Source organism: Fragaria vesca, linkage group LG6 (assembly GCF_000184155.1).
Source record: "Fragaria vesca subsp. vesca linkage group LG6, FraVesHawaii_1.0, whole genome shotgun sequence".
Taxonomy (NCBI): Eukaryota; Viridiplantae; Streptophyta; class Magnoliopsida; order Rosales; family Rosaceae; genus Fragaria; species Fragaria vesca.
Window position 1 is genome coordinate 3,945,554 of NC_020496.1, and position 25,177 is coordinate 3,970,730.

At 42.1% G+C, this 25,177-nt stretch overlaps 3 protein-coding genes across 3 annotated transcripts; all 3 read left to right on the forward strand.

Annotated features, from left to right (window-relative positions):
• Positions 1-2,003: 2,003 nt before the first annotated feature.
• On the forward strand, positions 2,004-5,675 carry LOC101313425 (protein notum homolog). Its single transcript, XM_004302274.1, has 12 exons — positions 2,004-2,409; positions 3,025-3,107; positions 3,306-3,435; positions 3,558-3,631; positions 3,952-4,038; positions 4,121-4,245; positions 4,349-4,409; positions 4,527-4,580; positions 4,705-4,782; positions 4,876-4,981; positions 5,080-5,225; positions 5,317-5,675. Exons 1-12 carry the CDS (start codon positions 2,223-2,225, stop codon positions 5,437-5,439), a joined length of 1,254 nt encoding a protein of 417 aa, XP_004302322.1. The 5' UTR covers positions 2,004-2,222; the 3' UTR covers positions 5,440-5,675.
• A 553-nt stretch (positions 5,676-6,228) lies between these two features.
• On the forward strand, positions 6,229-8,703 carry LOC101295549 (protein notum homolog). Its single transcript, XM_004304873.1, has 12 exons — positions 6,229-6,394; positions 6,603-6,685; positions 6,780-6,909; positions 7,016-7,089; positions 7,239-7,325; positions 7,416-7,540; positions 7,655-7,715; positions 7,827-7,880; positions 8,013-8,090; positions 8,185-8,290; positions 8,364-8,509; positions 8,614-8,703. Exons 1-12 carry the CDS (start codon positions 6,229-6,231, stop codon positions 8,701-8,703), a joined length of 1,200 nt encoding a protein of 399 aa, XP_004304921.1.
• A 1,062-nt stretch (positions 8,704-9,765) lies between these two features.
• On the forward strand, positions 9,766-12,428 carry LOC101295841 (protein notum homolog). Its single transcript, XM_004304874.1, has 12 exons — positions 9,766-9,931; positions 10,171-10,253; positions 10,370-10,499; positions 10,618-10,691; positions 10,880-10,966; positions 11,079-11,203; positions 11,302-11,362; positions 11,533-11,586; positions 11,718-11,795; positions 11,883-11,988; positions 12,083-12,228; positions 12,339-12,428. Exons 1-12 carry the CDS (start codon positions 9,766-9,768, stop codon positions 12,426-12,428), a joined length of 1,200 nt encoding a protein of 399 aa, XP_004304922.1.
• The last annotated feature ends 12,749 nt before the right edge of the window (positions 12,429-25,177 follow it).

Consider the following 25,177-nt stretch of genomic DNA (forward strand, 5'->3'; position numbering starts at 1 on the left):
GAGAGAGAGAGAGAGCACTTTTTAGAAAATTGAAAAACAAACGTTATCAAAATTCATGCATAAACCAATGATGGGTTTGGAATGTTGTAGTAGAATTATAGAATATACACACCCCTATTTACCTTATTTTTGTTACAAGAATAGCAGCCGCAGTGAGCTATGAGATGCATTTCACAAGTGAGATTCAAATTAGATACCTCTTAGACCAAGAGAACTCATGCAATGTCCGCCTCACTTACAATCTAACATGATTCAATTAAGCCTACCTTATTAGGTTATGTCCGTATTTAGAGCTAAGTGATCGAAGTCTTGGCTATTAAGTGAATATAGTTAGACAAAACATAGAAAGTCCATAGGGCTACAACTCTTTCAACACCCTTTTTATCCTCGTCACTGATTGCTCATGTTGTGATGTGAAACTATTTAATTAGCTGTAAATTAAAAGAGTTTGTGTTTAATAAATATTACTTTTAATAATCCTAAACGAAACAAAATCTCACTGCTCTTCTAGTTGAAACAAAGGAAACAATATGTAACAAAACTTAACTAATTGCATAATTTTGAGAACAAAGAAGTTGGTGTGTGAGAAAAGGGTTTCTACACAAGCTTGCAGGTCTTCGTCCGACGGCTCCCGTGCCACGACATGCTCTCTGCCTTGTCGGCATGCCGTGAGTGCAGCCGGGCATGGCAATTCTCTTGGGCTATTCTTAGCTCTGGATATATTGTTGATATTCAAAAGCCCCTGGATAGTTGCTTTGCTTGAGGGTTGTATGGTGTTGACAACAGTTTCTGGTGGACGAGTCATAATATGGTTTTGCTGAGTTGGGTTTGAAAGCTTCGTTGCTGGTGTCGCAAGGCTGAAGTCGACGACGAAGCTATGAGTCCCAGATCAAGCGTTGCGACATCATGGCGATATGGGCGAGTGTTTGTAGCGGCAGGAGGTCCTGAACGGTGGATCGAGCGATAGGATTTGGGTTGGCGTGAGCCCGGGTGGGGTACCTCAGCAAAGCAGTATGGTGATGGCGGCAGTGCCGTACCTGCTGGCCAACAACCCTACCGGGTTTCAATTTTTGGGCTTCTATTAGGTGGGCTTTGGCTTATTTAGTTAGGGTCGGGGTAATTAACTTTCTTCCCTTAGGTTAAGTTTTTTTTTTTTTTAGGTCATTTTTATTCAGTAATCTCTTCCGTTTTTCGGTTGGGTGTAGTGGGTCTTGGCCCTGTATTTCTTGATCTTTAGTTAGTATAAGGTTTAACCTAATTTGCACCAATATTGATGTACACCATAAAATAAGTCTCTAGGCAGATATACTGATAGGTTAAATTTTCTGCTTTCTTCGTTCAAGGTGTATGAGTCTTTAGGAGTCATTGTTAAATATGCATTCGGTGCACTAGCTACTTGAGCAGTGAATGTAATAGGTGATCTTCGGATCCCTTAGATTGAGCGAGAGAGCTCGTTGAGTTGTATGATCTTTTCGATCAATGAAATTATTCATTCGCCTCAAAAAAAAAAAATCAGATTTCAAAACTGACACAGTGAAACAAAGGTAAGGTAAAACCAAGACCATAGTAATTCCCTCCTTCGTTTCAGTTTCAACTTTCTAGTCCTTTTATTACCTTTTACACCACACAAAACAGTAAATCCAGGGCTTAAACCCTCACTAAACCCCATAAATCCCACATTACCAATTTCATCATCACCCCCTCTCCCGCTCTCCAGGGAACCAAACCACCCCTTTTCCCTCCAAATCTCGACCCCACTTTCCCACTGTGCTGTCATGATCAACTTCTGCACTCCCCCATCAACGGCCCAAACTCGTCTGTGAAAAATCCAAAGCCAACTGGCTCCTGTAGCTCTAGCTTTCCCCACCTCTGGAATTAATAATCTTACGTAATTGAGATTCCAAACATGCCTTCTGGTAATAAAACCTTAAAAAGCCTCCCAAAGACTCCTGTCTGTGAGATCTCTCCACCTTTCTCTCTCTCATTCTCATTTTCAGCTTCTTCCATTTTTGGCTTCACATTTTTCAGTTTTTATTACTTGCCTCATTTTGGCTATACCCTTCTATGTTCAGCTCGATTTGCTATTGAATGTGATAGCAACTCACCTGAAACACTCACTATATATTACACCCAGATACAGATACACAAATGCAAATCCCAAGTTTGCATCTTTCTGTTCTCTAGTTCTTTTGGTAGTAGGATTGAAACAGAGCAGGCCCAAGATGAAGTTGTTTTGGGTTGGCATTGTAGTAGTACTAGTTTTGACCAAATTGGCTAATGGGTTTGAGGAGCATAGTTTTAATGAAACAGAGCTGTCCTGGTTGGAGAGCTACGGAGAATCCAAGGCTGCTCTAACTGGGTTGATGGTAGGACTTACCCTTATTCCAGGAGCTGGTGCCAAAGGAGCAGGTACACTCACTCCTATAATTAGCTAAACCATTACTGTGTTTTTTCTTTATTTTGATCTAAATATCTGGACTTTTTTGCTTGATCTTGTAAATAAAGATTGTACCTTTTCTCGGTCTAGTATCATTTTTGGGTTTAGTTGAGCTGATAGGATTTCATGTGCTTACTGCTTAGTGGTTATCTAAATCTGGATTGCTTTGTCCCTCCGTTTATTTATTGTTTACTGTAACTTACATTACATAATAATAGCTGGCCTGAAAACATTGCAGTACTGTTTATCACTTTAAATCTGTTCCTTTGCCTTTTCCTTCCAATCCAAGTTTTCCTATATAGTAGTTCTGAGACTGTGAGTGAGTTTCTCTCAATTGCCTATTGGAATTGGTAGCATATTGTTTTTCAGACGCTTTCAAAATTGTTGTTAGATGTGTTAATCTATGGTTACCCTGACCTATCAGGCATTGTATTTGTCAATCTATTGTTTTTAATTTCACTTTGAAAATCCTATCTGAATCACTGTCAGTTAATCATTGACTTGAGATGCATGAGGCTTTTGTATTTTGAGATCTGTTTCATATTTTTTTGTCCTAATTTACCTACTTTGCTTGTTGGCCCTTGCAGTCTGCCTGGATGGAACCTTACCCGGGTACCATTTGCATCGTGGGTACGGGTCAGGAGCAAATAGCTGGCTCATCCAATTGGAGGTGAGTGAACTAAATCTGAAACAGTGGCATCATTTAGTTTTGCACTAATGTATAGTTGTTCACTGTTTCATACCAATTCCTTGTCATATCATTTAACATTTACATTATGCTTTCGAACTTGTGATAAGAAGTATCTTTAAGATGGTTTCTGAAAATTCTGACCTTGTAGAACTTGACTTGAGTAAATATCTTGTGTAGGGAGGAGGATGGTGTAACACCATTAGAAATTGTGTTTACCGCAAAACAACAAGGAGGGGATCATCAAAATTTATGGAAAAACAGGTGCAATTTACCGGAATACTCAGCAATAAAGCTGAAGAAAATCCAGGTTTTTTTTTCAAACTAAATGTTAAATTGTCAAACACTGTTCATCTTCTTGTCCTGCCTGCCTGGCCTATTTGTGGATTTCGCAGTCTTACAATCATCTTATCAAATATGGTGATGGTGCAGATTTTTTTAACTGGAATAGAGTCAAGCTTCGCTATTGTGATGGTGCTTCTTTTTCTGGGGATAGTGAAAATAAGGTATTGGGATGTTCTTGCAGTTTGATCTTTTTCTCTGCATTGTCGTGTTAGCTGCTAAAAAGTTTAGCAATGAAGATATAAATTCAGATGATTCTGGTGCTACTCTATAGGACTTAAAATTGACCTCTTAATACTTTCCTATTTTAGAATATTGAGTTACAACAAATTTCACCTGTAATAGTAGTGGTAGAGAGGTACACTGAAGAGGATGAACCAATGATATATGAGCTAAAACTACAGTGATGGATGGTGTATCAAATTTTTTCTGTTCCATTTATATGTTCATACCCATTGCTAAACCATAATGATTTTGATTTCAGGCAGCACAACTACAATTCAGAGGACAACGTATATGGTTGTCTGCTATGGAAGATTTGATGTCAAAGGGCATGCGCTATGCTAATCAGGTACAATATTTCTGTTGCTTATGGTCTATTCTCATTCCCTTATTATGACACATCTTGCAACTTATTAAATTCCATGTTTCAGGCTCTTCTTTCTGGTTGTTCTGCTGGTGGCCTGGCATCTATTTTGCACTGTGATGAGTTCCGGGGCTTATTTTCAACAAGAACAAAAGTGAAGTGCCTAAGTGATGCTGGATTGTTTCTTGATGCGTAAGCGCTAACCTTAATGCCTGAACTCTTTGTGCACAGTTTCGATGGAGAAATGTTCTAGCTATTTATTGACACTTGGAATTCAATTACTTGTCCTATGCAGGGCTGATGTTTCTGGTGGACGCACGCTCAGGAATTTATATGGTGGCGTTGTTGGCTTGCAGGTATTGGCCCAATCTTATTTACTGAAATTTTACGTTTTGGACTTTTCTTCCGTAAGCTTTGGGAGTTGGGACCATGCTTTGAATGTATACTTATGGAAATTATTCTGATTATCACAGGGGGTGCAAGAAACTCTACCACGAATTTGTCTTAACCATCTTGATCCTACATCGGTAATCATTTCTTCTTTTTATTTGTCAAGTCCTTGATTATGTGAATAGGTGGAAACATAGCAAATATTATTTAACCACCTTTTCTTATATTTTGACAAACTCCCTTTCTGTTTTCTCTTTGCAGTGCTTCTTCCCTCAGAATTTAATCAACAGTATTAAAACCCCACTGTTTATACTCAATGCAGCATATGATTCCTGGCAGGTAATTCTTTAAGTATTTGAAATTTTGGAATGTACAAAATACTTTAGGCTGTGGTGAAAAAAAAAATTCTAATATTTCCCTACTTGAAATCAGATCCAATCCAGTTTAGCTCCACCCTCAGCAGATCCTCGTGGTTACTGGAAGGACTGCAGATTAAATCATGCAAAATGTTCCCCAAAACAGATTCAATTTCTGCAAGGTAGCCCCCATCTATTGTGTACTCTTTAATTCTTGAAAGCTAGTAGCAGCTTCAGAAACAAAGTGACTAAATTTGGGTTGTTCGTTTATGACTAACAGGATTCAGGAATCAAATGCTGAATGTAGTAAGACAATTCGCAGTGTCTGATAAAAACGGGTTGTTTATAAATTCATGCTTTGCCCATTGCCAAAGTGAGAGGCAGGATACATGGTTTGCTGACAATTCTCCAGTCATCAAAAACAAGGTAAGCCTGATGCATGGAAATGAATATTTTAAGTTCCCATAGCAACAAGTTTGATATATCTAATGCTATGTGTGATCTTGACAATATGCAGGCAATTGCACTAGCTGTCGGGGACTGGTATTTTGAACGAACCGGTGTTAAGGGTACCAAGGCATTTGATTGTCCATACCCTTGTGACAACTCTTGCCACAATCTGGTCTTCCAACGAGCATAGAGTAATCAGCTGGCTCTTTTACATTTTAATATTTATTCCCCTCACTCTAAATGAAATAGTCTTGTAATTCAATTGAAATTGATAGAAGACAATAAACCAGAAGGCCTGCTGAGAAGTGCAAATGTCATCAGCAAGCTCTTCATATTTTTAGGGGCTAATGTAATGTTTCCAATAAACTCATTCCTGTATTAGTAATTCCAAATCAATGAAAATGTTTGCAACTCTTCATTGCAGCCATTTTGATGTGGTATGATCCCATTGGGAAATTCAAGACATCAAAAAACTTGTTTATTGTGTGTTTCAGACTTTCAGTCTTCCAATCGATTAGTAAAATGAAAAAGAAAAAAAAAGCATGTGATAAACTCATGAAGGGTAAACCAGATCTTGTTTAGTCAACCCCTATAGGAAGAACTGAAGAAGAACGAAGTCGTTCTTTTACAGTTCTTTTCTCCTTATCATTGTTTATAAGTTTCCCAATCTTGTCCTTTTTAGACTTATGGGATAGAAGAAGGGCCACTATGGCTTGCTTCTGCTTGATCTGTGGATCTGATGTAGCTGATCGTTTTTCTAAATAATATGTTCTAGACCTTCACTCCTTACAGTTCAATGATTTGTTATGGGCAAGTTGGGTTAACTATATACACATTGCTTTGAACCTACTAAAATAATGAGTGAGATCCCGCAGTACTTGATAGTTGATACACACAGCAATGTTGGGATTAGCAGTTGAATTTATAGTCTGAGTTCTTCCATACTCGAGTGGTAAAGAGGTTGAAGAAGAGAAGAGCCATGATGAAGTTCTTGTGGGTTTGCATTGTTGTAGCATTTTGTTTCAGCAAATGGGTTGATGGATTTGTGCAGTACAGTCATAGAGGTGATCCCAAGACTGAAATTATAAATAACACTCTGATGGTATCGATCACCCTCATTCGAGGAGCTGAAGCCAAAGGAGCAGGTACTTCAAGTGTTACTGTTTCTGTTATCATTTCGGGAGAGTTTAATGGAAAAACTTAGTACAGCAAAACTGGCTTAAGCTAAGCATATCTCATTTCTCAGTGAGTGACTTGAGAATTTAGATAGCTAGATATATATGTATGTTCTTTTGAGGTTCTGTCTCGTTTGTTTTGGTGCCATTTATGTACTTGTAATTTTGGCTCCTGTAGTCTGCTTGGATGGAACATTGCCTGCTTACTATTTTAACCGCGGACATGGGTCAGGGGCAAATAGTTGGGTCGTTCACTTTCAGGTAAACAATAACATTGTTACTCATGCACTGTTGTTTCATTACATCTTCTTGCCAACTCTTATATAGATTGAATCTGATAAACATGTTGTGTTAGGGTGGAGGATGGTGTAGCAACATCACAGAATGTGTTGCTCGCGCAAAAACTCAGTTTGGATCATCAAGATACATGTTACCAGAGACTGGGTTCACTGGAATATTAAGCTTCAAAGCTGAAGAAAATCCAGGTTTCGTTATCAAATTTGATGTTAAATTGTTAAAGGCTGTTGACCATGTTCTGGATTTAGCTGTTTTGAGACTTGGACCCTCATCGTCTCATATATCTGACTGCAGATTTTTTCAACTGGAATAGAGTACTCATTCCCTCTTGTGATGGTGCTTCTTATTCTGGAGACAGTGAAAATAAGGTGTTGCATGATCTTGCTATTTACAATTGAACTCAAATAGTGGTATTGTTTATATATATACTTGCACTTTCACCGATAAGTGCTCACATAACTATTTTCAATCATATGTTTTCTCAGATGCTAAAACATAGAGTTTCATTTGCTTTTAGGAAGCACAACTGCATTTTAGAGGAAAGCGTATTTGGTTGGCCTTCATGGAAGAGTTGATGTCATTGGGCATGCGCCATGCCAAGAGGGTATAGTTATGTTCTTGCTTAAGATTTTTTTATTATATTCTGTTCCAATCTCATGGAAATTATTCAACTTATCAATGTCTCTTCTTTCAGGCTCTTATTTCCGGTTGCTCTGCTGGCGGTTTGACATCTATTTTGCACTGTGATAAGTTCCGGAGCTTATTTGGAAAAAGTACTAAAGTGAAGTGCCTGAGTGATGCTGGATTTTTCCCCGACGAGTGAGTCTAGCTATTCTATATGCTTTTAGTTACCTACATTACCCATATGCAGAGATGTTCACAGCTTGTCACACTTGAATTTTCATTGGTGATCCTGTATGGAATATATTGTAGGGTTGATATATCTGGTGAACCTACATTCAGGAAGTTTTTTAGTGGTGTAGTAAGCTTGCAGGTATTCACTTTGTTTTGTTTAAGTCCCTCTTCTGTTCATCGCCTTTTTCTACTACATATTATATTATCATGTTTTTAATGTATGCTAATGGAAAGCTATGACTTATCACAGGGGGTGAAGAAGAATCTGCCACGATTTTGTACGAGACACCTTGATCCTACTTCGGTATTCAATTCATCTTCTTTCTTGCAGTATTTGATTTGAAAATAGATGTGAACAGTTGTAAACTACTGCTTGCTAGCTCTAAGCTGACTCAGGTTCCAACCTTCCCCCTTCCTCTTTTTCTTATCCTTGCAGTGCTTCTTCCCTCAGAACTTAATCTCCGGGATCAAAACCCCTCTATTTATACTCAACTCAGCATATGATATATATCAGGTACTTGTTCAATTTTATAGGTCTTATTTGAGAAGCATCTAAAAGAACTTACTGATGAATAAGTAACTTGTCTTCTCCTCCCACTTGAAACCAGTTTTATGCCATTTTAGTTCCGGCATCAACAGATCCCAATGGCTTGTGGGACAATTGTAAATCAAACATTACAAACTGTTCTCCATCTCAGTTACAAATAATGAAAGGTAATCCCATACATGTGCAATTTGATCTCTTAACATTAATAGTAGCCTAAATTTATTTTTATTTTCATTACAGGTTATAGGAGTCAAATGCTGAATCTACTAAAACCAATCTCGAAGTCTAAGCAAAATGGGATGTCTATAACTTCATGTTATGCGCATTGTCAAGCTCAGTATCAAGTCATGTGGCATGCTGATAACTCTACACTTATTGGCACTAAGGTGAGTTTGATCAGATATATCAAGCTTTTATGTAGCCTAAATACAAGAATTCGTACCAATTGAGTTTCAAATATCTAATGTGTGTTATTTGGATCTGTTTGCAGACAATCTCGCAATCTGTCGGAGATTGGTATTTTGATCGGGCAGTAGTTAAGGTCTATGATGAAGGTTGCCACTATTTGGTACCTCAATAAGCAAAGTTTTGTGAATTGACTTGTGTAAATGAGCCAATTTGTAAAACTTTGTGATGCAGTTGCAATCAGGAGAAGATTACCACGAAAAAAAAAAAAAACATAGATGAAGACTACAAATAAGACAAGGCTACTATGAAGTGCAGAACGTGATCTGGAAGCATTTCAAACTGATATACTGCTTCGGCGAAAGCGCTTCATGCCATTATTTTGTATCCAATAAATGAAAATCGAAATGATAATCTATAGTTCTATACAACATGAATGGAATAATTTTATGAGTAATCTGTTTTAAAGTGGGATGGAGAGAATAAAAGGTAAAGATGAACATTCTGATTCTGGTATCATCAGCAGCACAATAATGAAAATGTTTGCAACCCTTATTGCAGCCATCGATTGGTTTTGCAAACATTCAAACATGAAATTCAACAAGTACATGAAGCACAGGAAAAGAAAAGGAGAGACAGTGTTTTGAAACATTACTTGTTCTGATGTGAAGCCTTTGCAAGTGAGAAACAGATGCAGTAGAAAACCAGATATAACAGATTGATAGACAACTTCCTCAAGCTCAAAGCATGGTCTGTGGACTTTAATAATAGGAAGCATGTTGAAGCATTAACCACTTCACATTCACACTCCACTGACTTTTGAACAGTCAACTCTAAAAATAATCAAACTGAACCCCCTCATTTGCAGTTCATTTTGATTTCTAAATCAATTAGGTATTGTTTAGTAGTTTTATCCAATGCTTGCCAATTATGGCTTGTCCTATTCAGACTTCAAGGTATGGATAGAAGAAGCTCACCTTAGCTTTCTTCTCTGCTTCAATCTAATATACAGCCGGTTTATCATCTAGATAACATGCTCTTGATTTGCAATGTAATTTGTTTGGATATGTTATGTTATGACAAGTTGTACACAAATTGCTTTGAGCCCTTTAAAAAAATGTGCGAGATTCACGCCGTACTGAGACGTTCACGAAAATTCATTTCAATTGAGGAATTTAGTTTCATTTTTATAGACTTGGGGTGGCAGAAAGATTGAAGCAGAGGAAGATCAAGAGCCATGTTGAAGTTCTTGTGGGTTTGCATTGTAATAGCAACATTTTTCAGCAACTGGGTTGATGGGTTTGTTCAGTACAGCCATGAAGGAGATCCCAAGACTGAAATCATTAATAACACTCTGATGGTATCACTAACCCTCATTCAAGGAGCAGATGCCAAAGGAGCAGGTACCTTAAGAATTCTGTTTTCTATTATCATTTCTGGAAAATAGTGCAGCAAACAGATTATGCATGGTTGAAAACTTGCAATGAGTGTACATATATAAATATATGTCTTGGTCCTTGTTAATGATTTTATAGTGACTTTCAGATGCAACTGTTATGTATGTCTTTCCTTCTCTTGAATGTCTTTTTGAGCCATCACTTATTTGCTTTGGCCTAATATACCTGCTTGTGTATAACTGCAGTCTGCTTGGATGGAACATTACCTGCTTATTATTTTCATCGGGGACACGGATCAGGGAAAAAGAATTGGCTCGTTCACTTTCAGGTTTGTGAGATATATCAGAACCACTAACATACATTTAATAATCATGCATAGTTGTATATTATATCCATCTTCTAGCATGGAAGTATGTTGATACTTGATACTATATGTTCTGGCAGGGAGGAGGATGGTGTGGCAACATCACGGATTGCGTTGCTCGCAAGAAAACACAGCTTGGATCATCAAACCTCATGCTACCAGAGACAGGATTTACTGGAATACTAAGCTACAAAGCTGAAGAAAATCCAGGTTTTCACCTCCACCTTTGTGTCTTCAACTGCCAAGGCTATGATGCTCTTACTTTAGCCGTCTTGACCCTTTGTCTTAACTGCTTATTTGCTTAACATAACATATGGGGGGATTGCAGATTTCTTCAATTGGAATAGAGTAATGCTTCCCTCTTGTGACGGTGCTTCTTTTTCTGGGGACAGTGAAAATAAGGTTTGCAGGATGTCTTTTGCCATTTACAATACCTTTTACTTTTCCATATGTTTCCCATATATCTATAGATTGCACTCAGTCAAACTATATAAAACTCGGGAGAGTATGAAAGATGTAGGTGAAAGAGATTAACCTAGTCTCGTATGTGTGCACTGGATGCTAAAATATAGTACATTCTCTGCTTTTAGGAAGCACAACTTCAGTTTAGAGGACATCGCATTTGGTTGGCTGCAATGGAAAAATTGATGTCATTGGGCATGCGTCACGCCAAGAAGGTGTAATATTTGCTCTTGCTTGAGAAATATGCTTGTTCCCTTCTAATGGCTTGTCTGTTCCCATATCATGAAAATTGACATATTTGCATCATATCAATTGCTACTATTTCAGGCTCTTATTTCTGGTTGTTCTGCTGGAGGTCTGACATCTATCTTGCACTGTGATAAGTTCCGGGGATTGTTTCGAAGAAGTACTAAAGTGAAGTGTCTCAGTGATGCAGGATTTTTCCTTGACTCGTGAGTAGTATCGCCTTATTCTTTCCTGCCTTATCGATATGTCAGTCATTTTCCTAGCCAGTATTAACACTTGAATTTTTATTCATATGGATTTGCAGGGTTGACATAACTGGTGAACCTACATTCAGGAATTTCTTCAGTAATGTTGTAAGCTTGCAGGTATTAACTTTATCACTTTCGTGACCAATTTAAACTTGATCCAAACTCTCCTGCTTCAATTTGATATTATCCATACAAGTGCATACAAAGTGATAGAAAAGTCCTGATTAATGCTTTCATCAACATATTTTGTAATGTATGCTTATGGAAACTGTTATGATTTATCACAGGCGGTGAAAGAAAATCTGCCACACTTTTGTACTAGTCACCTTGATCCTACTTCAGTATGTGTTTCTCTGCATTTTCTCTTACAATGTTTGATTTGAAATTATAGGTTTTTCACTGCTGCTTCCTTCAACTAGGACATTTAATTAATTAGCTTATTGTAACCCCTTTATGTTGTCCTGCCTTGCAGTGCTTCTTCCCTCAGAACTTACTCGCCGGCATTAAAACCCCACTGTTTATACTCAACTCAGCATATGATTCATTTCAGGTAATTGTTTATCTTTTTAGAACTACCAGAAGCACATTACTAAACGCTTAATTGCATTAACCTTTGTATCTTCCGACTTGAAATCAGTTCCAATTCAGTTTAGTTCCAGCATCAGCTGATCCCAACGGCTTGTGGAACAGTTGCAAATTAAATGTTACCAACTGTTCCCCGTCTCAGTTGCATATTCTGCAAGGTAATCCAACTTATGAGCTACTATTTTAACTCTACCTTGCTGCTTCAGACACATATATAGTTACTGAACTTGTACTGCTGTAACAATGCCACAGGATTCCGGAGTCGAATGCTGCATGCACTAAAGCCATTCTCTAAGTCTAAACAAAACGGGATGTTTATAAATTCATGTTATGCACACTGTCAATCTCAGTTTCAGCTTACATGGTATGCTGCCAATTCTACAATTATTGGAAACAAGGTGAGCTTGATCCAGCAGTAGCCTTAAAGTTCAGCTAATATGTCATCATGCAATATCTTCTTTAGTTGATTCCACTCCTTCTAATCTCATGTGTGATCAACGTTTTGCAGACAATTTCGCAATCCATAGGAGATTGGTATTTCGACCGTGCAGAAGTTAAGGTCGTCGATAAAAGTTGCCACCATTTGGTTCCTCAATGAGCAAAGTTTCAAATAGCTCATATGAATGACATGCACATCGGTTCTACCTTAAGCTAAATGAGAGAATTATATAGATAACTGAGCAAGTGATACCGTAAATGATGAGCCAAAATGATGTATTGTAATGCAATTGAAAAGGTGTTGGAAGTACAAGAAGAAAAGAAAAGAAATAAATCAATACTATAATACTACAATAAGCTAAAGGGATGCTGAAATCTGCGTTCGCCGCAGCAAGCTCCGAAGTCTAAAAGTTGGTGTCTATTTTTATTTCTTTTGGGATTAGACAAGCCTTCCCTGTATGTTATTTACCCAAAATCAACTTACCTAAGCAGCTATCTCTACTAGCAAACAATTGCATAAACAGAGGAATCTAAGATACCTTACTGGATGCCAAAGCAGGAGTAACGAATGTCAAAGTATACTTGGGAATTAGGATAGCCATTCTAACATGGAGGATGGAGCATATACCTATGGAAATTCGTTCAATTAGGAACCTCTCTTCTCTGTCGAGTCAAGACTGAGAGCAGCACAGAAGGAATTTCCTCAATCATTTGAAATTGTGAAATGGCTAATACTCTGCTCGTTCGATCAGAATGCCATTAACCATTCTAAAAAGATGCATATACAAAAGGACTTGAAATTCACTCGCCTAGTAACAAAACAAATTAACCAAAAAGAGAAAAACCATTAAAAACTGTTGGGGGCAGGTCTATGCGGTCCCTACACGGGTCTTAAGCAGGTCTAGATGGGTCTTGACGGCCCTAGGCGGGTCAAAGCGCTCCCTTGGCGGCACTAAGTGGGTCTCGGCAGCCCTTTGGCGGGTTTAGCTACCCCTAAACGAGTCAAGACTGCCCTATAGTGACCCTAGGCGGGTCTTGGCAGCCCTTAAGCGGGTCTAGGTGGGTCAAGGCGGTCCTTTGACCTGCCCTTTGGCCCCTAAGCGGGTCTTGGTTGTCCTAGGCGGGTCTCGGCAGCCCCTTGGTGGGTCTAGGTTACTCCTAAGCGGGTCTAGGCGGTCCATACGCGGATCCTAAGCAAGTCTAGGCGGGTCTTGACAACCCTAGGCTGGTCAAGGCGCCCAATTGGCGGCCCTAAGTGGGTCTCGGCAGCCCCTTAGGGGTCTACGTGGGTCAAGGCGGTCATTTGACAGTCAAAGTAGTCTCTTGGCGACCCCTAAGCGGGTCTTGACGATCCCTACATGGGTCTACATGGCCCCCTGAGTGGGTCTTGATAGCCCCTTGTATGAAATCATGACAAATAAATACTTCTCGAACTGACGGAACTCGAAACTCTCAATCAGATTAGTTTATAAGTGTTTCGTTTTAAACCGGATCTAAGGACTTCGTCTTCTGAACATCAACAAAACATGCCTACTTAGATCTTTGTCCCCCTTGGCGGGTCTCGACAGCCTCTTGGTGGGTTTAGGCTGCCTTTGAGCGGGTTTGGGCGCCCCCTAAGCGGGTCTAGGCGGTCCCCATGCTGGTCTAAGCGGCCCCTAAGCGGTCTAGGTTGCCACTAGGCGGTCTTAAGCGGCCTTGAGGCGGGTCTAAGCTGGTTAAAGCTGCCTCTATGCGGATCAAGGCTGCCCTTGTGTGGGGCAAGGCGACCCCTAGCAAACCTTAGGTGAGACTTAGAGGCTTATTGGTGGGTCTATGCAGCCCCTAAGCGGGTCTTGGCGGTCACTACGCGGGTCTAGATGGCCCCCTAAGCTGGTCTTAGTGGCCCTAGGTGGATCAAGGCGCCCCCTTGGCAGCCCAAAGTGGGTCTCGGCAGCCTCTTGGCTTGTCTAGGTGGCCCCTAAGCTGGTCTAGGTAGGTTAAAGCGGTCCTTTAGTAGGTCAAAGCGGTCCCTTGGTAGGTCAAAGCGGCTCATTGGCTGCCCTCGGCGGGTCAAGACAGCCCTTTAGCGGCCCTAGGCAGGTCTTGGCAGCCCCTTAGCGGGTCTAGGTTATCCCTAAGTGGGTCTGAACGGTCCATACGCCGGTCTAGGTGGCCCTTTAAGTGGGTCTTGGAGACCTACGCGGGTCTCGGCAACCCTTTAGCGAGTCTAAGCTATCCCTAAGCAGGTCTAGGCGGTCCTTACACGGGGTCTAAGTAGGTCTAGGCAGGTCTTGACGGCCCTAGGCGGGTCAAGGAGCCTTCTTGGTGACCCTAAGTGGGTCTCGGCAGCCTCTTGGCGGCCCTAGACGTGTCTCGGTAGCCCCTTGGCGACCCTAGACTTATCTCGGCAACCCCTTGGTAGGTCTAGGCGGCCCTTAAGTTGGTCTAGGTGGGTTAAGACAGTCTCTTAGCAGGTCAAAGCGGTACCTTGGCGGGTCAAGACCACCTGTTAGCGGCCCTAAGAGGGTCTCGACAGCCCCTTGGTGGGTCTAGGTGGCCCTTAAGCGGGTCTATAAGGTCCTTACGCGGGTCTTAATTTGGTCTAGGCGGGTCTTGACGGCCTTGGGCGGGTCAAGACGCCCCCTTGGCAGCCCTAGACGTGTCTCGGCAGCCCCTTGGCGGGTCTAGGTTACCCCTATACCCCTAAGTAGGTCTAGGCAGTCCCTACGGGTCCTAAGCTAGTCTAGGCGGGTCAAGACGCCCCCTTGGCGGCCCTAAACATGTCTCGGCAGCGGGTCTAGACGGCCCCTAAGTAGGTCTAGGAGGTTCTTACGCGGATCCTAAGTAGGTCTAGGCGGGTCAAGGCACCCTCTTGGCGGCCCTAAGTGGGTCTCAACAGCCCCTTGGCAACCCTAGACGTGTCTTGCCAACTCTTTGGCGGGTCTAAGCTGACACGACCCACCCCGAATTTCACCCTGAAACCCGGAGTAAGTCGTGCGGGGACCACCTCCAAGGAAAGTTTACCGAAAAATCGGCATAACCTCCCTTGAAAATGGACAACCCTTCCTAATAAAATACCTGCAAACACTTCTGAAAAATCCAAATCCAACCTTAAACTCCTGGAGCCTTCGTGCACCCCAAATCACAACATCTCCCAATTTAATTACTAACTTAAACAAGAAAATCTCATAGCCAACAGCCACAGTTCAGAGTAACTCTATTTGAAAGGAAATAAACTAGAAATATAAAAATGAGCGGAAGCTACACTATTGACTATGCCTCTTCTCCAAATACGTCCGACCTCAACTATGCAATCCTGCAAACTGGGCATTTTTAAAACGAAGAGCCCAGGGGAAAACATTTGAAAACGAAACGTTAGAGTGAGGGGACAAAAATAAATTAACGAATAAAATATTTATGTTTCCCCAAATCAATTTCTAAAGAAAAATCGAATGCATGCTGCAAGCGATAAAACTTTCATCTCATAATATCGAGCCTCTCAGGCTCTATAATATATGTATGTATTTACACACGTCCATACTCCCTATATAAATTCATGAGTCTATATAGGGCTACTACGCTCGCGTCCAACGCTCACGTCACGCCTTAATGCGGTGCTACACTACGCCATTAAGGTGGACAGACGGGTGTATAAATATGTGTCCATACCCCCTATATGAATTAGACACTCATATAGGGCTACTACGCTCGCCTCCAACGCTCACGTCACACCATAATGGGGCTATATGCTACACCATTAAGGTGGACAGACACATAGGGCTAACTAGCATTTATATACATACTCTCTCATAAATACATATTTATATCCACCGAAAATCCCATTTTCGGTAACTCTCCAAGAGAAAAATAAAAATCGTCAAATTAAAATGACGTTAAAATATTCTGCAACATTGATTGTTCAACCATGAACTATAGCATGCATTTATTTAAAATAAACGTCCACTCACAACTCTAGGCATAAGCCCGACGAAATCCAAATCGCCACTCCAGAGAGGTTTCCTCGAACCCTGGCACAAATATAAAATTAATTTCCCAACTAAAACTCCAATATTTAAACAAAATAGGCAAAATTAACCGAGAGCCATAACTACGCTCATCATTGCCTAATTTCGATATTCTTAAATCGAAACGATCCGAACTTAAATATCATACTCGGCAGCCGTAATTACAACCTCCCCAAAAATACGACTTAAATCCTACGGCCGGATTCTACATTAATTAACCGCCAAAAATATCACACTTCAGAAATTCACAAACCTATCCAAATCTCATCCAAAAATTCCATAAATCACATCAATATACTCCTCTTAATATTCCACACTTAAAACCCTAAAAATCTCTTAACCGGCGGCGGCCGGAGGCCAAATCCGGCGACCTCCAAAACCTATGAAATTTTGATAGAACAATCACCTCATCATGCTCTACAACTTTCATGACCAGTACAACACCCAATTCCAAGCCTAACTAGGCTAATCGAACGAAAACAACTTAAAAAGCCTTAGAGCTTCCACTCATCGGTTCTCCTTACCTAGACCACGAGAGGGCGAGCTCTTTGGAGGGGTTGCTGCACGGGAGGAGAGCTTTCTTTTGAGCCAAGAATCATCGGCTTTGGCGGCCGGAGGAGGGAGCTCCGGCGATGGAGAGCTACGGCAGTCGGACCCGTTCGAGCTAGATTCCACCCGATCGGCGGCGCTAGGGGGGCTGTCACCGGTCCAGGAAGGTGGCTGGGTTGATGGCCGACCGAACGGGACCGGTGCGGCGGTGGTTGGTGGCCGGACGGCGGCGGGCAGCCAAGAAGAAAACCGGCGGGGAGAGAGAGGCTCGGGTGCGGGAAAACCAGGAGGGAGAGAGAGAGAAAAAAAAGGCTGGGCTTTGACCACCCCTTGGCTCGGTCCAACCTTCTTATACCACCCAAATCCAAAAATAAAACACCCCGAAAAATAATATCCGAATAAAAATTACCTTTTACTAGCTAAAATTTACCATTTTTACCGTTGTCATATTTTCTCCCACGAATAACTCCCCGAAATTAATCGTCCCTCAAAACACCTCTAGGGACCGATTAAACTATTACCTCAATGACGGAGACGGTAAAATTCTTATTATAACCAAGCTAGTAAATAAGGTAAAAATTTAAGGGTCGGGATGTGACATAAGCGGCCCCTAAGTTGGTATGCGTAAGTCAAGGCGGTACCTTGGCAGGTTAAAGCGGCCCCTTGGCTGCCCCTAAGCGGGTCTTAGCGATCCTTACGCCGGGCTGCTTAGCCTCCTAAGCGGGTCTTGGCGGCCCTTGGCGGGTCTCGGCTGCCCCATGGAGGGTCTACGTTACCCATAAGCGGGTTTAAAAGGTCCCTACGCGAGTACTAAGCAGGTCTCGGCGGGTCTTGACATCCCTAGGCGGGTCAAGACACCCCCTTAGCGGCCCTAAGTGGGTCTCGGCAGTCCCTTGGCGGGTCTAGATGACCTTTAAGCTGGTCTAAGTGGGTCAAGGCGGTCCATTGACAAGTCAAAACGGCTCCTTAGTGGCCCCTAAGCTGGTCTTGGCGGTCCCTATAAGGGTCTATGTGTCCCCCTAAGCACCTCTTAACGGCCCTAGATGGGTCTCGGCAACCCCTTGGTGGGTCCCTAAGCGGGTCTAGGCAGGTCTTGACAGCTCTAGACGGATCAAGGAGCCCCCTTGGCATATCTAAGTGGGGCTCGGCAGCCCCTTGACGGCCCTAGACGTGTCTAGGAAGCCCCTAAGCTGGTCTAGGTAGTCTAGGAGGGTCAAGGTTGTCCCTTAATTGGTAGGTCAAGGCGGCCTATTAACTGCCCTAGGTGGGTCTTGGTAGCCCCTTGGCAGGTCTAGGCTACCCCTAAGCGGGTCTAGGCAGGTCTTGACAACCCAAATGGGTCAATACGCCCCTTAATTGGCGGCCTTAGACATGTCTCGACAGCCTCTTGGCGGGTTTAGGCGGCCCCTAACCGCGTCTAGGTGGTCCCTAAGCGGGTCTAGGATGGTCAAGGCAGGTCAAAGCGGCCTATTAGCGACCCTAGCGGGTCAAGGCGGCCTATTAGCGACCCAAGGCGAGTGTTAGTAGCCCCTTGGCTGGTATAGGCGGCCCCAAAGCAGGTCTAGGCGGTCCCTACGCGGGTTTGGGCGGCCCCTAAGCGGGTCTAGGTGGCGGTTAGGTGATCTTAACCGGCCTTGAGGCAGGTCCAAGCAGGTTAAGGTGACCTTTGTACATCTCTAGGCTACCCTTGTACGGGTCATGGCGACCCTTAGCATTCCCTAGGCAGTTCTTGACGGCCCTAGGCGGGTCAAGGCGCCCCTTTGGTCACCTTAAGTGGGTCTCGGCAGCCCGTTGGCGGCCTAGACGTGTTTCGGCAGCCCCTTGGCGGCCCTAGACGTGTCTCGACAGTCCATTGGCATGTCTAGGCGACCCCTAAGCTGGTCTAGGTAAGTCAAGGCGGTCCCTTGGCAGGTCAGAGCGGCCCCTTTGTAGCTCCCGATGAGTCAAGACCGCCCCATAACAACCCTAGGCGGGTCTCAGCAGCCCTTTGGCGTGTCTAGGAGGGTCTAGCGGCTCTTATGCAAGTCTAGCAGGTCCCTACACGGGTCGTAAGCTGGTCTAGGCGGGTCTTGACAGCCCTAGGCGGGTCAAAGCGCCCCCTTGGCGGCTCTAAACGTGTCTCGGCAGCCCTTTGGCGGGTCTAGGAGGCCCCTAAACGGGTCTAGGTGGTCCCTACGTGGGTCTAGTTGGGTCAAGGCGGTCCTTTGACAAGTCAAAGCGGCCCTCTGTGGGTCAAGGTGGCCTATTAGCGACCCTAGGCGGGTCTCGGCAGACCCTTGGCGAGTCTAGGCTACCCTTAAGCGGAACTAGGTGGTCCTTACACGAGTCCCTAAGCAGGTCTAGGCGGGTCTTGACACAACCCAAATGGGTTAATACGCCCCTTGGCAACCCTAGACGTGTCTTCACAACCCCTTGGCAGGTTTAGGCGGCCCCTAACCGGGTCTAGGTGGTCCTTACACGGGTCTAGGATGGTCAAGGCGGGTCAAAGCGGCCTATTAGCGACCCTAGGTGGGTCAAGGCGGCCTATTAGCGGCCCTAGACGAGTGTCGGCAACCTCTCGGCGGGTTTAGATGGCCCCAAAACAGGTCTAGGCGGTCCCTACGCGGGTTTGGGCGGTCCTTAAGCGGGTCTAGGTGGCCTAAGCGGGTCTAGGTGGCCGCTAGGCGATCCTAACCGGCTTTGAGGCGGGTCCAAGCAAGTTAAGGCGACCTTTGTACGGATCTAGCTGCCCTTGTACAGGTCAAGGCTACCCCTAGCAATCCCTAGGCAGTTCTTGATGGCCCTAGACGGGTCAAGGCGCCCCCTTAGTCGCCCTAAGTGGGTCTCGGCAGCCCCTTGGCGGCCCTAGACGTGTCTCGGCAGCCCCTTGGCGGCCCTAGACGTGTCTCGATAGTCCCTTGGCTTGTCTAGGCGGCCCTTAAGCTAGTCTAGGTAGGTCAAGGCGATCCCTTGGCAGGTCAAGGCAATCCCTTGGCAGGTCAGAGCGGCCCCTTGGCAGCCCTGTGGCGGGTCTAGGAGGGTCTAAGCGGCCCTTATGCGGGTCTAGGAGGTCACTACACGGGTCCTAAGCTGGTCTAGGCGAGTCTTGACTACCCTAGATGGGTCAAGGCACCTCCTTGGTGGCCCTAATAGTGTCTCGGCAACCTCTTGGCGAGTCTAGGAGGCCCCTAGGTGGGTCTAGGTGGTCCCTACGTGAGTCTAGTAGGGTCAAGACGGTCCCTTGGCAGGTCAAAGCGGCCCTCGACTGGTCACGGCGGCCTATTAACGACCCTATGTGGGTCTCGGCAGACCCTTGGTGGGTCTAGGCTACCCTTAAGCAGGTCTAGGCAGTCCTTAAGCAGGTCTAGGCGCGTCTTGACGACCCAAGGCGGGTCAAGGCTCCCTTTTGGCAGCCCTAGACGTGTCTCTGCAGCCCCTTAGCAGGTTTAGGCGGCCCCTATGTGGGTTTAGGTGGTCCCTACGTGGGTCTAGGAGGGTAAAGGCGGTCCCTAGTCATGTCAAGGTGGGTCAAAACGGCCAATTAGCGGCCCTAGGTTTTCCCTAAGCGGGTCTAGGCTAAAGTGAAAATAAATTTTTATTGACTTCATGTTCTTATTTTTTTAACCAAACACTTTCTATTACTAAATCATGATAAATAAGTATTTCTCAGACTAACGAAGCTCGAAAACCTTAGTTAGATTAGTGTATACGAGTTTCGGTTGATTTCATTTAAAATCTCTTACTATAGCACACAATTTTTCCTTCAAAATTGAATTTTCTTATTTTTTAACCAAATTTTTTCTAGTATGAAATCATGACAAATAAGTACTTCTCAAACTGATGGAATTCAAAAACAATCGGATTACTGTATACGAGTTTCACTGAATTTCACTTAAATATCCCTTGTTATAGCACACAATTTTTTCGGCAAAATTGAATGTTCTTATATTTTAATCAAACTTTTTCTAGTATGAAATCTTCACAATTAAGTACTTCTCGAACTGAAGGAACTCGAAAGTCTCAATCGAATTAGTGTATACGAGTTTCGCTTGATTTCAGTTAAAATACATGTTAAAGTTAGACCGCTATGGTACATATTGCCCACATACATGTTTTAGAATACTTGTATACTTGGCACTAGCCTTTTCCTTTTCATGCCCCTACTAAGAAATGGTCACGAGGTAACCACCTTATGGCAGTCGTCTTAGGTCTAACCCCAATGCATAGGGCATGAGAGTTTATAGCGATGACCCAAGGCCGAGGAGAGTCTCTTCTTCTCTCATTAGGTCTAATCCCTATGCATAACTTTTATCCATAATTAAACTAAACCTAGTAGCACAATTCTTTAAGGTGTGTGGTATGTACCATTCCTTATAACTCAATGATAACTCTTCATCTTTCCGATGTGAGATTCCAAAGAGCTCTTAATATAAACCACACTTTTTTAACAATCTTCACCTGGTCTAATTCGACCTAGCTTCAAATCTCACGATTCAAGTCCCAATAGCTCAACCATGACCACAAGCATCCAATTCCAAATCCTGTGATTCTAATTCAAACGGGAGCTCCACCAAATTGCAACTCGATCGTATGAGACACAAGTCCCAAGCGTCACTTGGGCTCTAATACCACTTGTTATGCGGAAGCGGGGGCATTAGTGTGTGCGGAAGCGGGGGCATTAGTGTGTGTAGCACCATTCCTTAACCTAAGGATAACTCTTCACCTTTCAGATGTGGAATACCAAAAGGCTCTTAATCTAAGCCACACTTTTTAACAAATGTTAGTCGATCAGCCTCTGACATTGGTGCAGTATAGCAAAAGAACAGGTGTATCTAGGGTTTGAACCTAAGCTTGTTGTCAAGACTGTCGATGGAGTGATATTGGTATCACCGGCAAAGAAAGCGAAAGTCGGCAGGCTCCTAGTCGCAAGAATAAACAAAAAACTTTTGGTTTGCATGGGGAGGCAGAAGTGAAGGTACGTACGTGAAATCAAGCCTAAGCGTAAAAGAACATCAATACAGCTTGTGGTGACTCCTCGGCCTATGGAGGAAGGAATGGCAACACTTGTTGATGCTAGCTATAATGGTGGAGGATGGTTACTCGGTGCCTTCTACGGCATCTGCGTAATTGCTTTGTTTAATTTTTGTTATTAAGCTAGAAAAGATTTGGTTATGTTTCGGTTTATCGATCTTCTAGCACTGTCAGAAGACTTATCTAGTTTTCTTAGTGTTTATCTTTTTGTATCAAGTTACATGTTAGGATGTCTAGTGTGGAAAAACCAAACAAAAATGCGGAAGCTTTTCTGATATTTCTTCTTGGTAATGAACAAGATTATAGACCTAAACTATATATAGAAAAAGTTGGGTGAGAAACACACTTCATCACACATACATCTCTTACACACACAAGACTAACCTAAAATAACAAGGCAGCACATCTGTGACACTAAGACTAAAAACACCATACTGCTTTAGGAGACCAACAACTGTATACAACCCATAAGTAGTAGTCACATGCACACTTACACAATCTCACACCTCTAAAATCAACTTAAACTAGATTAGTTCAAACTGAACTGATCTCTTACACAACAACTCTGATACACAAGTAATGTAATGTGTACAAGTAACATATAAACAGTAATAGGTAAGCCTGGAAGGAGACCACATCAGTCATGTATCCTTTGAATCTGGGAGACCACAGCACCCATGTATCCTTCAGATACAACCATACTTGCATACCACAGCCATACCTCCAATATTCCTCCGATATCTAGTTTATCATGCAATATGATTTTAGACCAATATAGCACCCTAAGAACAAGTCAATCTTGTCATAACTTAGTGTATACACAAAGATAAAAATTGAGGTAACTTTTTAACTTGTTAATGGATTGACATCCAGTTCCCTTAAAAAAAATATTAACCTAAATTCTTAGCATCAATATATGTTTTCATCGTAATTTTATGTTGTCGGAATCCAGTAAAGGTTAAAAAAAAACTCTTCATTTTCTAGAGTTAGAGCGTGATCGGGACCAAAGTCCAAACAACAAAGAAAGATTGAGAACTGATAATTATAACTGCACAATGCGCCGGACGACCCGTGTGAGTTACATAAACATAGTTTTTAATCTTCCGTTGACAAACTAGTAGGAATCTATTGGCATTTGGCTTCTCTGGTTAAACCTCAAACAGCTTTGTGTTTTTCTTTGTTTCTATACACTAACACGCCTACCGTTATATAACCCACAGACTCAGAGACCTATCCTTGTATCTATCTTTTTATTCTCTCAATCTATATATGCAAGTCCTCTCTGGTTTCTTATTCGCTATTTGCTTTCCCTGCTTCTCTGTTCTTCATTAAACTATGCTCGAAACCAGACAAAGACTTGATATAATTTAAGCATGTATGTATATGTTTCATTAGTATCATATCAGAGCTAGCTACTGCGGCCATGTTACCCTCGATAATTCACAACATATTTTAAATGTTTGAGAGGAGGTCTTTTGCGTTGTGTGTAGGAATCAAATTGCCTTAATTAGTTCACATATTGGGGGAGTTGAACTTGTTTATAATCATCAAAAGATTGTAGCAAGATTTGAGACTTTCTGTGGAATTATTGGGGATGATTAAGGAGAAGATTCCTTATGATTAATTCTTTGGTTGTCTGCAGGGATGAACAAAGAATAACAAGAATCAATGTGTGTAGTATTGAATTGCTTCCCGGGGCCAAATTCTTTTGTTGTTTTCTTCTCTTAATTATTCAATTCACATGCATTTTTAAGTGGTGGCCGGTGTTTAAACTATTGCTAGCCTTTAATAATCAAGGTAAAATAGAACTAAGCTAAGGAAACTTTTGGATGATACTTAGATATTTTCTTCAAGAACATGACACCGTACGTTTTTCTAGTTGTTAAAGTTGGGCAGTACGTTTACTATGCAATTGTGCCCACTAAGTGAAAACGTTAATGATTTTGGATTTGCATAAGATTAAGTCCTAGTTACGTAACGTAAACAATCTGTATGATTAGCTAGCAACACCTAAACTCTCATGATCTGAGGCAAACAATAGTCATGAGGTACAAATCATCGTGTTTTTCTAGTTACAACTTGTATACAAAAACGTCGCAACTTTCTAGTTACAAGCGCATTGCACTCATGTACGAATGGAGTTGTGTTGGACTCTAGGTGTTACAGTAAGGTTCTGTTGGACCTTAATTCTAACTGACTATAAACGACATAGCATTTACAGGTGGAATAGTGTACTTGTTTCCTCCTTCCTAAAGTTCAACTCGTTCTCCTCCTTTGTACGGGAAAACCCTAGTTTGTTATCAAAACACAACAACCCAGTTACCCAGGTATATAGAAACTGATGTATCAGTTCTTTTGAGAATCATAAAGACCTGAAACCAACAAAGGGGTTGCGGTAAGAAGAAATGAGTCAAGAACGTGTACATGAATGAATGAGCATAAATGCTCATGCACAGAGTCACAATCAGAGACAAAAATCGGTGCTTGCATTTTTTTTTTTTTTTGAGTAATAAGATCCTTGTTTCTTGTGCTCTGAGCTCATGATCGAAGATTCTTTGAGTAAGCCTCCGCCATCAAATTACAACATTCTATAGAAGCTTGATTCTAACATGAGAATTATATGTAGGTAGACTCACTCGATCAGACTAATTAAACGTGGATATCCAAAGGTAATTGTTTTTCTCTGAACTTGTAGCTTAATAATGTACTGCATTATCCAACAAGCACTGCGTGAAACATTAGTTCCTGACGCTTATGTCTACAAATCTTCTTCGATCATCTTCCTAATATCTTATATACCGTTAATTAGCATATATATCAATTTTTTTTTTTCAGAACAAAATCTTCTGACAACATGATCATCATCGATCTCCACCACTGTAATCATTAGGTTAATCATAATGATCATCACATTCATCTCTCCTTTTACAAAGCATACTGTATATAAAAAAATAAAAATAAAGAACAAAAGATTCCAATCAACTCAAATGAAAAAGAAAAACAAAGACAATAATCAAGAATGGCAACTATACATTACTGAAATCCCCCCTCATCTTCTTCTTCTCTCATCTCTCTCAGTCCGGCCAATAGTGCATTTCTTTTTGTTCTTTACCAACATAACCTTTAATCGTAGGTCCCCAACAGATAGACCCCAATAATTTGATTCACATGGTTGCAAATATGGTCTACCTATATAAAACTAGTCCTTCTGCAGAATACATATCTGCATTATATATATAATTGGCATGCAAATAATTAGTATGTAAAAGAAGACTTAGACATATTCTAGGAATTGAAGGAAGCTAGAGATTGATATCGATCTGCAGAGTTGCATGGACAAACAAAA